This window comes from Corapipo altera, unplaced genomic scaffold (genome assembly GCF_003945725.1).
Source record: "Corapipo altera isolate COAL_440 unplaced genomic scaffold, ASM394572v1 61305, whole genome shotgun sequence".
Taxonomy (NCBI): domain Eukaryota; kingdom Metazoa; phylum Chordata; class Aves; order Passeriformes; family Pipridae; genus Corapipo; species Corapipo altera.
Window position 1 is genome coordinate 7,101,500 of NW_020884909.1, and position 12,114 is coordinate 7,113,613.

A 12,114-nucleotide genomic window follows, 5' to 3' on the forward strand; every position below is an offset into this window, starting at 1 on the left:
CCTGGCTTTAGGGATGGTACTCCATTGTCTTTGATATGCCTGTATTGCTGTCACCCACGGAGTTGAAGCCACAGTAATTGTTAGGTAGAAGCAAAAGCCAGGCTGCCCCACGACAGAGGAATGGTCCAGGAACCAAGTGTGAGCACAGCACAGGCAGTGCTTTCACCAAGAAGAAGTAGCCATCCTGCTGTGGGATCTCAGGTCCATCAGGGTCCTACATCAGATGGTGGTAACAGCACCCATCGACAACCCCAGGAATGCCAAGGGCACAGAACAGGTCCAGAACACATCCAGGAGACAGACCTGGAGACAAATTATCTATTGTGCTGTTCCACCAGATACCTGCTCTGTCATGTAAGGCTGACATCTGTCCAGGAACAAGGTGAGAGGCAGGGCTGGGCATGTGAATTTGTCGGTCAGAGCTCAGGAACAGATACCTGGGCTGAAACAGGGTACTTGGGCAAAGGTGTGGGTCCCAGCTGAGACTGGTCTCTGAAGGTCCTGGCAGTAAATGCAGTGAGGAAACACTCCAAAATACACCCTTATAAGCACCGAGGTTCACAGCCACATCCTGCATCACATAAAGCAAAAAAAGTCTCTGTGTAAGTGGTGATATCTGCACCAACTAGCAAAAAAATACAAGGTGATGATGAAAGGGTAACAAAAATGAATTACTGCAATACAACATCCAAAACACAGTCAGTTATACCAAAGCTTATGGCAGCGCAAGACAACACTACCTGAGAGCTATTAACAGATCCAAATCATAACAAAGGAGCAAAAGCAACTGTCAGAGCCTTACTGAGAGAGGTACAGCATAGACTTGTCCAATCTTAGATGAAACTGCCAAGCTGGGCTGTAAAACGCCTAATGTACAGTGGCATCTACGTGCTTTATAAAGTTGAAATAATTTACTCAAAATATTGATTTGTCTGGCAAGTCTATAGAGAAAATCTGTGCTACTTCTAAAGTCACATAAATTGTTGCAATTGACTCTGTACTACCGGTGGTAGACTATACTGTTATCTCTATGTAGTATCAGACTGATACTACAGTGATCAGTCTTGCTTCCCAAGTCTCAGTCACTTTTATTTGCAGAGACCAAAGAGCTCTGATTATTTCTCTGTCCTCTGTCCAATGCTCCTTATGCTTTCATACCACTGGGCTCTGCTGGCATCATGCAGAGGAACTTTGTGTGAGTCCTCAGAAACACTGAATTTGAGCAGTTCCAACACAAGAACATAGGCAGCATTTCAAGGTCTGTTTTGCATCTGGACCACAGTGAAATTCAGATTTTACAAGGGAAATTCAAAGTAACTCACTTGCCGTGGAAAAACATGCCTTAGAATACCTAGTAACCAAAATGTGAGGCAACATATTCAATGACCTGGGAAAGTGGAAAATCCATCTCTGAGACATGCAGAACATCAAATGAGCATGCTGTCAGCACTGCCTCTCAAGCCCAGGGTTTTACATTATTTATATGAAGTGGAGCAGCTCCAAGAAGAGAAGCTGTGACAGTCTGAGACCATTAGCAACAACTTGGGCATTTATCTGGCATGCAGGATCAGCTCTCAGTCAGAGCAGCCTGTCCTGGAGTAGTGAATTGCCAACCTCATGTTGCATCTCATGGCTACCTTCCACTGCCAGTAGAGGTGCTGAGTGTCTTATTGAATGATTAGCGGAAAAACCGATTTTGCTGTTCATCTAAACTAACCATGGACTCTGTAGGGACACTTAATGACACATTACAATTCCCTCTCTCTTCCTTTTTGGCATGTACCAGCCACATCCAGCAGACAATAAATAACCTGTTACTCTATATGGTAAGAGACAGGTGGACTTCACCACCTCTTCTTTACTGTCTTCCCCTCTTCCCTAGAGAGGAACCAGCTTTTATCTCTGATGATCTCACCAAGGGTTATCCATTTAAACTCAGAAGTGATTAAATTCAGCTAATATATTTTAGTGAAAGCTCCTTAACTGCAAGAAGTTTAAAAAAGGGAATTCATCCAGACCTCTCTCAGAAACAGTCTGACTACTGTTTCAAGTAGTAGCATTTGGCACAAAATGAAGTGGTGAGTTAGAGAAATTTTCTGGAGGACACAAAAGTTGTCATAAGCATAGGGGACTGAATTTCAAAGACGCAAGAAGCAAATGATCTGAAAGACTGATATAGAGAAAGTGGCACAAAAGGCCACTTCACAACCAAAAGGTTGTGAACTTAGGATCTAGTTAAAAATTCCATCATAAGTTGGAACTTATAAGTTGGGGGAAAAAAAGAGGAGAACTAGGTGGATGCATGAGTCAATTAGAAAGTTGTTATGAACATTGTACTTCTCTGAAAGAAATAAATATTTCTCTAGATTCAGATTATTATATCCAAACAAAAAAAGGATGCATATAAGGGACTAATACTCAGTTGGAATGTGATGTACAGGTCCCATTGTCCATGTTCAGTGAGACCACAGAGAGGGCCATGAGGGCTATCAAGAGAATGAGTATGAGAAGAGTCCAAAGTCCTCCAGTGATCTAACAACAAAACAAGGAAGGAGAGGAGGTGGAGGTGATTTCTGCCTTACCTATCCTGGAACCAAGGGAAGGGTAATTTGTCTCTTGAACACATTCAGGTTGTAAATTAAAAGCAAATTTACAATACTTGGCACAGAAAATTCTGGAGCAACCTTTTACTGGAAATACCTGGAGTAAGAAACATAATTAATTTCAAGATGGAACTTGCCAAACTGTTGGAAGGGTTATGCAGTCAGGTTGCCAACAACAGCTGAGAGCAGGAGGTCTGTCACTGTCTGCTCTCCCTCTGAGTAAGCAGCACATTACTTGCCTGTGTTTTCCTGTTCACCCGGGGCTACCAGTGCAGGGAGGAAGAATCTGTCCAAGAAGTGGGAGTGCTAAATTCTAGAACAAATTATATATATACTGTGTTTCAGCTCGCAGCTCGCTACGTTCAGACTCCTGCACTATTCAGTGTATTAACAGCTTAGCTGGAATCCTGTCCTGTGGCCCACCAGGTGCTCTTACAGACCAGCACTTCAAAAGGGGTGAAAAAGAAATCTGTTTATCTGCCAGTCACTCAGTGGCACAATCCTGAGACGAGCTGTGTTATCCGACATGTTCTTTTCAGATCCATCCTTTCTCTTGGAGCGGACGGCGCTGAATTCCTGCGAGTCCTATGGATGTTATGCCCCAGTGATCTGGGCTTGTCAAAGAGTAAGTTGTTCCTCCAGAGCCAAGTTATGACATCAGTGGCACCTGCTAAAATTTATAGCACAGATCAAATGTGGCATCCAGAGTTTGTGCCCTGTAAGTGTCTGGTTATTCCGCTCGGTGCGTCGCAGACTTCGCAAAATGGGACTGTGGGTTTGGGGTTCCTTTTTCCCCCTGCCATTAAACTAACCCATAATAGCAGATGTCATCACTCACAAATAAAAATGAGTGACGGGTGAGCAGATTTCAGTTATTCCTGGCAGTTGGAGTTCTCTTGAAAAGGGGAACCCAGAGGTAAAACTGCCATGATTCAGTAATCACTCAAGAAAACCATACTTTGACAGAAGAGGAAGCTACTATACAATCAAAGTAAGCATTTATATTCTTGTATTTTGGCCAAAATAATATTTTCTCTTCCTGTCTTAAATATCAAACATGCCTAGAAATACACGGATATACATTTATTTTACATTTTGTTTAGTTAAGAATTTGAACAAGGTTTTCTTCTTGTTCCCTCCATGACCTTGAATTCTGTATATTACAATATAATTTTGTGGAAAATAATCTGATCCTGTGTGATTATAAAACGTAAGAGGTATCCTGCCTCTTTTACTCTAACTGTAACTTCAGTTATTAACCTGTTATTTGTCACTATCTTTTTTGGTATTACTAGAACTTCTGTATTATGCATAATTCAGGGGACAGGGAAACCATCATAAAAGGAATATGTAAGGGGATACTCATCCAAACCATGCATTCTATAAGTGCAGTTTAAAACTTTTTAGAACATTAAGCTTCTTTTTTTTTTTAAATGCTTTGAACTCATGCAGTGTACTATAATATTTATGTAATGCTGGAAAGCATTCTATGCTTAGGCAAACAAGCCCTGGTGAAGGGTAAAAGGAATAGGACATTAATTAGTGTTCTGACAAAAATAAGATAGCTCATGGTCATGATACGACCCAAGGGACTGAGTCTAGTTGAAGTCAAAGATAATCTTTCCATTGTTTACAATGATCTTCAAAAACCTCTGAAGTGACTGAGGAAATTCTTTCAGCAACATGCTTGCATTACACATTAAAATTGGCTGAATACCCAAATCCATTGCAAGAGGTAAAAGTAGACCTATTTCACTCAAACTTTTAGAAAAGAAATATTTTTTAAGATGTTTAAAAAAAATAATCATTCTTGTTAAACTATTTGCCTTTCAAAAGAATTTGAAAATAAAAAGTCTTTCTCTTTCAAAAGGTTTTGAAAATAAACCTTGGAAATGTTCAAACATTTGTTCATGTTGCCAGTTAAAATGTTTTCCAGTAAGACAAAAAGCATAAGGTTGTTTTGTTTTTATTGGCCAAAAAAAAATTAATCTTTTAAGTTATGCGTGGTTTAGATTAAAAAATATTTTGACATTTTCTCCAAACTCTGTTCGGTTAACAGGTTTACTGGATGCATTAAAAAGTAAGTGTACTGAATTTCACTAAAAGGAAAAAGTTTTTCAGAGAATCTCATCGTGAGTTTTTAAGACAATGGCTATCTTAAGACACATATTAAATAGAAAGACAGAAAAAGGGTAAAAAAATGCCTTCTGAGGCTTTGGAAAAGATTTTCTTCTTTTGTTTGCTTATTTCATATATAAAGGTAACTAAAAACAGCAATTCTATTCCAAACATCAAGAGCCACTTCTGATTCTCAAAATTCCTCCAGAAAGAGTCCAAAATAGTAATTACAAAGTGTGCAGAAGGAAAATGACTTGCATTGGATATTTTTTAAAAGTCCTTTTTGTACCTCAGTGGAGGTTGTCTGAGATTACAACAATTCAAAATATGCAGACCAGGTAGGGACTGAGACCAGAATATTTGGAAATTTACTGATTTAACAAAGCACATTCATATTGCAGATCAGGTTCAATGAGAGATGATTGTACTCCTGGCTGTTTCTATACTAGTGTTTTGCCAATTAATAAAAGTTGTGCATGTGATAACTCACACCTTGAAGCAAAATTTTAGAATTTCCTCTCCCTTGCACTGGAGAGATCTGCTCACAATTCACATTTTGATCCTCATTCCCACGTGCTCTGGGACAGGAGCTCAAAGAGTTTAAACTAAGGTACTATCTGTAGATGTTATATTTGATTCATGACTGATTGGCTGTTTTACAGATTGCTGCGCTGCCACACGATTTATGGTTTGCTTCTAAATGTAGGAGATTTTTCTTTCATGTGCCATTAATTTTTTTCTTTAATTACTTCTTCTCATGGACATTCTCCATAAATTAATAACTTGTTAGCATATAAATTAGGTCCCAAAAATTATGAATGCTGTAAAAAATTCTTTTGTAAACAGATGCACGTATTTTTGACAGTTGAGTTTCAGAACTACCAAATACATAAGCCACCTTAACCAAGATCTCATTTTACCTTTCCTTAAATGTTGTTGACTCCCTAAAAAAGCCACCAACTACACTTCAAATGGACAGGTAGGACTGCAAAACAGTTCCTTCCGTAACTACCTTAGCTGAAGATTTAATAAGGGACTCTATCTTGCACCACTGTTATGCACATCTTAGTAGCCCTTCATAGGAAACATACTGTAGAATGTATTATAACATAAATTTTCAGTCCATACCTTCTGAATGAATAATTTTGAATGCATGGAAGTGTTTCTGTTGCTTATTTTACATTCATATCAGTGGATAAGAATGTTAAAACCACCTGCGATTAGAATTCAGAAAGACACTTCCCCAACTTTCCTTGAATGTGTCTGGAATGATACCTGGCAATTCAAAATGAAAATAAGGATGATAAAGAACCTCTTTACCTTGCTCACTTTTCACCCAGACAAAACTGGCCAAGTGGTTGTAAGAAAGTGTGGTTTTTACTTACAGAGAAAATCTAGCTGTCCTGCCAGTTTCTGAACCCTGAGGTATCTGGTTGAAGGAATCCAGAACAGGTTTGATGGAATTAAGTCCAACTGTCAGTGTAAGTCCAATTTATATTACTGGGACATCTGAAAAAAAAGAAGAAAATCACACATCAACAAAACATGTTTTGTAGAGCAATAATAAGGGATTTTTTGATACAAAAAAACCACCAAACCTATAGAATTACTGGGAAATCCAAACCAAACTCCTAAGTAGAATCTTCTAATCAGAAATAAAACCAGAAGGTATTACACAGTGCACACGAACCCTGATGTCCACACATGGATGTTGCAAGGCCAGGCTTAAAGAAAGGATGCTTTCACACATGATAGCATGAGAGATGCTGGTCAGTCGTGCCAGACAGAGCTGTATTCAAAAGTTTCACATCAGGAATCTGTCTCAGCAAGGACCATGGCAACACCACATGAAATATTCCCTCTCACTGACATTCCTAGGAACTATTACCAAGTCAAAGATTCTTGGCTTGTAAAAAGTCCCCACAGACATACCAGGCCAACGTTTGCTGAAGTTACTTCTATTTTTGGGCACCTGTCTGATCACACCTTGTTCCTCTGGGTGGACCAACCAAGACCTTCATGCACCCTCTCAAAAATCTAACAAATTTAGACCTCGGATAAAGACCGTGGACCTTCTTTGTACCACTTGAAGAACATCTACTAGAAGTTTAATAATTGTAAAAATTTAATATCTAATGAAAGGTTAATGTGTTATGGCAGATTCTTACATGAGGCAAAGTATAATAGGGTTTGGAGGGCAAACTGACTCAGACAGTTTGTCAGCAACTTGCACTTGGCTTCTGAGGCAATGGGATAATTATCTGCAGAGTGTCAAGTGGGCAGCTGCTGCTGATAGAAGAGCTTTTAAATGGTGCAAAGACCCAGGTGACCTGCTGATCTAAGAATGATGAAATAATCAGATTCCATCGCTTGCTGTAACAAGCTATTACCAGAGCATTTATTTTAGCACTGCTTGAAGCTTATAGAACTCAGACACAGGTAGGGCTTGTCCCAGTGCATCTGTGACACTCATACCTTTTTACAAGATGAAGCCTGAAATAACACCATTATTTTGGGACCTCAGAGTGAGATGAAAGATCGTTAAGATTACCCATACTGCCATTTAGACCGTATTCATCAATAAACATGGCAAGCACAGCAAAAGGTTTTTAGTGGAACTGCTGCACCAATACTAATGTAACAATTTGTCCTGTATCCCACTGTGTTACATCCTCGGCATCCCCAGGCCACAGCAAGGGAAAACACCAGAAAAAATGCTACTTTTCTCGGAGAACACCTGGTTGTTTCGGTGACATTGCAGGACCAGAATCCAAACCTCTCAAAATATTCCATCACATAGGAGATTATATTACGTGGACTAACCAGTTCACACTTACCACTCCAGCTGGACTGTGCTGCTCTTTAAGAAACTGGACTTCTCAGTGGAAAAATGCTGCATATGGAAGAGGTTTTTCTTCTTGTTAGGCACTTCTTTCACACCAGTCAGCCTTAGCACCAAGCTTGGGAAAATTATTTGTTATCACTGATCTTTCTAAAAATCAGATTTGTGAAAACTATGGCAAGTCTAAAATATTCAGTCTAGGAAGATGGCAAGAACTTACTTATGTGCCCTTTTAATAAGACCTTACACGAGTCTGCTTTAATTGCCTTACACTGACTGTCCTTTCCTTTTCCTCTGATCTCCCACTCAAGGCATTGTACAAAGCAAAGGTTTCCTTAGATTGGTCTACATTAGCATAGTCTTTCTAGTGCTTATCAAGGATAGCTCATAAAGTATGACACTGTCTGTGAAGAAGATTCACAAGTACATACCAGGGTCTGTGAGGCATTAATTCATCAGCAGGACAGAGTGGAGTGCTGGAAAAAGCATCAAATGATGGCAGAATACAGATGAACACAAGGAAAAAAAAGGGATTTCTTTTTCGAGGGTAGCTCTCGAACTAAGTGCTGATCTAGTCATAGGGAGCTCTGGAGTATGAGGATGAGAATTTTAAAACCCTTCATGTTTGAATAACAGGCATTTAGCAAGGACAAATTCACTTAGTTTCTGTCCTTTTTCTCATTTATTGAAACTCATGCTTGTATTTTAAGAAGGTCTACGTTTAGTAGTATTTAAGACTGAATTTTGATAAAATAAAGACCAAGGCTATAGGAGGTTCCCCAGAGCTTTGCACTCTGTGTGCTTCAACTTTAGATTCATAATTCCTCTGCATGTTTTGGGCAAGGCATCATTTGGAGCAGTGAAAGGAATCATTTAAGATCAAAGCATTTCCCTTGGATAAAACCATCTGTTTTAAAACTATAGGAGATAGAAAAAAAGAAAGCCCTTCACACCTAATCTAAACTTCAGTGACAATGGCACTATATTTGAAAGCATTTATCCCAAAATCACTTAAAATCTCACATATACTGAGGCACTCGCAATATTTCAGTGATTTCTGCCACATGTAGTCATTACTCAGCAACAAAAATATAAATTGTACCATTTAACTGTCACCCAAGGCCTGTTTCAATGTCTTATATTTTGGTTCAAGGCAAAGTAAGCATCAGTCACCTATTCTTTTAGGTGACATACTTTATTTTAATAGCACTTGGTAAGAAGGAAATTTTGAGAGGGCCGAGCAAGGTAGCACCTGCCTCAGGTCAGGCTTCTGACTGCCCTGACCTCCAAATTGCTTTTCAGAAAATGAGCAAGCACACCAACTTCAGACACCACAAGATGGGTGGTCAGGATGCAGAAGGGCTGAAGAACTTCTGGGAAAAGGTCATCCAAGAGCAAACCAAGCAGCAAGAAGCCGAAGAGTCCAGGTTAAGCAAAAGTGCCCTGAACAAGTAAGTAATTTTTTTCTTTCGCACAAGACTTGTCATCATGTGCTTTAAAATGAGGTAACCTGTTATTGTGCTGCTTTATTCATAGCACAGATTGTGTTCTGGGTCTTTGGCACTCCTCCTCTCGCAGCTGCTTGTCTCGTGTTACTGTGGCTCTTCTGCATGGAAACTCAGACAACCCCTCACCCTTAAACCTCATGGGTATTCTTCAAAGGCCTTGGAGCACAGCCACGAAAAATATAAAGCACTTTGGCATCATGGCTTGTGACAGCCAGAAAATATCAGGAGTTTTACCTGGAACTGATACTGCCATGCAAATAAATAAAATAATATTACATTAAAGGGACAACCGCCCGCTTTAATCAGTAGCATAAAAAAAAAATAGCGTCTTTGTCATGTTTATCAGCCCTTCACAAGCCCAAAGATAGAAATGACACAACAAGATTTTCCAGTTCAGTGGGGAAAATGATGGGGGTTTCTGTTGTGTTGGGGTTTTTTTCCTTTTTTGTTTTGTGGGGGTTTTTTTAGGTTGGTTGGGTTTGGTTTGGTTTTTTACAAAACAGCATGAAATAATGGGACTCCCTAAAAAGAGCTGTGGCTGTGGTACAGGTACCCTGCACAAGTGGGGTAGACTGTTTCAAATATTTGTTCAGCTTGTTGCAATTCAGGAGTTTGAATCAGGGTCTCCTGCACAGGAAGTGAATTCCCTGACTAATAATGACCAGAGACAGAGGATGAGAAATTCCATGTCTCTGGTGGTTTTCTTTTGTGCTTTCCTCCTGAAGTTAACAAAAATGTTACTGCATATACTTTCCTCAAAACTGTGGCATTCAAATAAACTAATTACACTTAACAAATTGGAATGTGCTACCTTAAGGGCTGTTTCTTTTAAAAAAATTCCCAGTACTTTGACCCTAGTGTCCAAGCAGAAAGCTACTGTCATCACTTAAAACTTGGAAATCAAGATCTGGGCAGACCTTGTGTCCCAATAAAGTCAGAGGCAGACAATCCTGCTTTCAGTATCCTGCTCCATCTAGTGAGTAATATTCCCTAAATAAAATCCCAAAGTTGTTGGAGAGAAAACATGTGTGATAAAACCCAGGGAGATGTTCAGCTTCACTGGAAGCTTTGTCAACTCTAGATCACAAAAAAACTACCACAAGAAGACTGTGCAAACAAATTGTAATTAGTGGTGTAGATGATATCTCTGACTTCACAGAGCTAAAAAATGTTAAAAGCTTTTATAAAAATCTTCTCTGAAGAGAAAAAAAAAATGCAGCAAGAGAACTTTGAATGTGTCTTAACATATATATTCAATATGTCTTAACTGACTGGTCACAACAGAAAGAGACCCAAGCAAGTTCCTTCAAGGTCACTTAGTCAAAGCTCAGATTGTTCACAAAGTGTTTTTGTGAACAATCTATTTTGGGAAAAAGATCCTTTCATTTCATTGCAAAACCTAGAGGTCCACTACCTCAGGGAAGTGGCACCTGGGAAAACTACACAGTTTTAAGGAAAGGCAAGTGCTCCCTTTGTGACATTTAGGACACTGGCTGATAAGAAACATTGCAATTTTCAATGGCAAATTTTTCCTAACTAACTGCTCCTCTTTTGGGGGCTTAATTATGTGCACAAAAGAATAGTGAAGACTAGGTAGTAGTTTAAAACACAATCTAAAATCAAACTCAGAAGCCAAGATAACAGAAGCATCCATGTGAACCAAATACTGCTGAATTATTCTCAGATTAAATCATTGGCTGCTGTTCTTTTCATCACACCAAAGGTAATATAAAAAGCCATATATATTCAATGATGCGTTTGGCATTACCATATGATATCTAATCTTATAACATTGCCGGGTCAGGTATTTCAAAACAACATTTCCTTCAGAAAACAAGCCAGACAAAAATATCTTGCAGTGGTCCTTAGAGATTTTCTCTTCTGTTTGTGCTATAATAGTGTCTTGAAGCTATGTAGCTCCTCTTGCATGTGACATCAACACCTCTCGTTAAAAACATACAGGTTCTGAAGAGGTTGGGGATTTTTCCTAACCCAAAGGACATATTTTAAGTTCTGCTTGCTCTTCTCCACAGCATTTTGCAGTAAACCGGGGGAGGGTGGGGGAAAAAAATGGTATTTTTTAATTGACACATTGAATGACCTTACTACATAGGCAATACTTCTGTGTGGCTTTGAGAATACCCCAGAGAGAAAAAGCAGTTCTTCACAGTGACAGTATTTCAGCAGTTGTTTGACTCATTCGGAATCCAGCAATGCCAACCACTGATAGCATCAGCACTATCCCTTTCTCCCCTGCATTCCCAATCTAGCAAAGCTGGAGAGATGTGTAATTGGTAAATAAATACAGGACAAGTGCTCTGGTGATGAAAGAGGAAAGCCTCGAACCTGCTGAAAAGCCCGGGCTCCATTTGAAGGCTTTGGCTGAGTAATTGCTGAGCACTTGTGCACTTTGTGCTCTCTTTGCAGGCTCCGCCAGGAATGGGCTCTGCGGCTGGAGAGGAGAGCGCGGCAGGTCCAGGCACAGACGAAAACACGGGGGGAACAAGGGACACCGCTGTCCATCGAGGCTCTGCCCTCACCAGACAAAACTGTCGCTTAAATTAAGCAAGAATTGGGCCCAACTCTGACCTTCTGCACACACCTATAACCTGGCAGTCACACTGCCCAGCTAGCAAAAGGTCAGAATCTGGCCCTTTTCCAGACTGCTTGTTACAGCTGCTGAAATTCAGCGCGAGAATAATGCCACGGTACAAAAACCTCAAAAAAAAAAAAAAAAAAAAAAAGGAAAGAAAAAAGAAAAAAAAAGGAAAAGGCACAAAGAGATAGATGAGAAGCAGACAACTCTGATTCTCCATGATTCTCCATTCTCCATTATTACTGTGATGCATTAGGAACCCGGGACTATCTTATGTAACTGCATTTCCAAGTGACAACAACGTATTGCCAGGAAAGAGGGCAGCCTTTTTAAATAGGGATAATACATTCAGACAGCTGCATGCAAAATTGCACATTTCCATGTGCAAGCTCACAGAGCCCGGCTTAATGTAGATATAAGATGTTCTGTCTGTCTTGATGAGCTACA

At 39.6% G+C, this 12,114-nt stretch overlaps 1 protein-coding gene across 1 annotated transcript; it reads left to right on the forward strand.

Moving 5' to 3' along the window:
• Nucleotides 1-3,539: 3,539 nt before the first annotated feature.
• LOC113951778 (protein FAM240B-like) lies at nucleotides 3,540-11,797 on the forward strand. The gene is made up of 3 exons (XM_027653182.1): nucleotides 3,540-3,594; nucleotides 8,866-9,014; nucleotides 11,499-11,797. Exons 2-3 carry the CDS (start codon nucleotides 8,869-8,871, stop codon nucleotides 11,629-11,631), a joined length of 279 nt encoding a protein of 92 aa, XP_027508983.1. The 5' UTR covers nucleotides 3,540-3,594; nucleotides 8,866-8,868; the 3' UTR covers nucleotides 11,632-11,797.
• The last annotated feature ends 317 nt before the right edge of the window (nucleotides 11,798-12,114 follow it).

What these genes read in the sequence shown, in the direction of transcription:
- LOC113951778 (XM_027653182.1), top strand. Translation starts at nt 8,869, where the DNA reads ATGAGCAAGCACACCAACTTCAGACACCACAAGATGGGTGGTCAGGAT. An exon ending in AGCAAAAGTGCCCTGAACAA is followed by an intron (nt 9,015 to 11,498) that starts GTAAGTAATTTT and finishes CTCTCTTTGCAG; the next exon opens with GCTCCGCCAGGAATGGGCTC.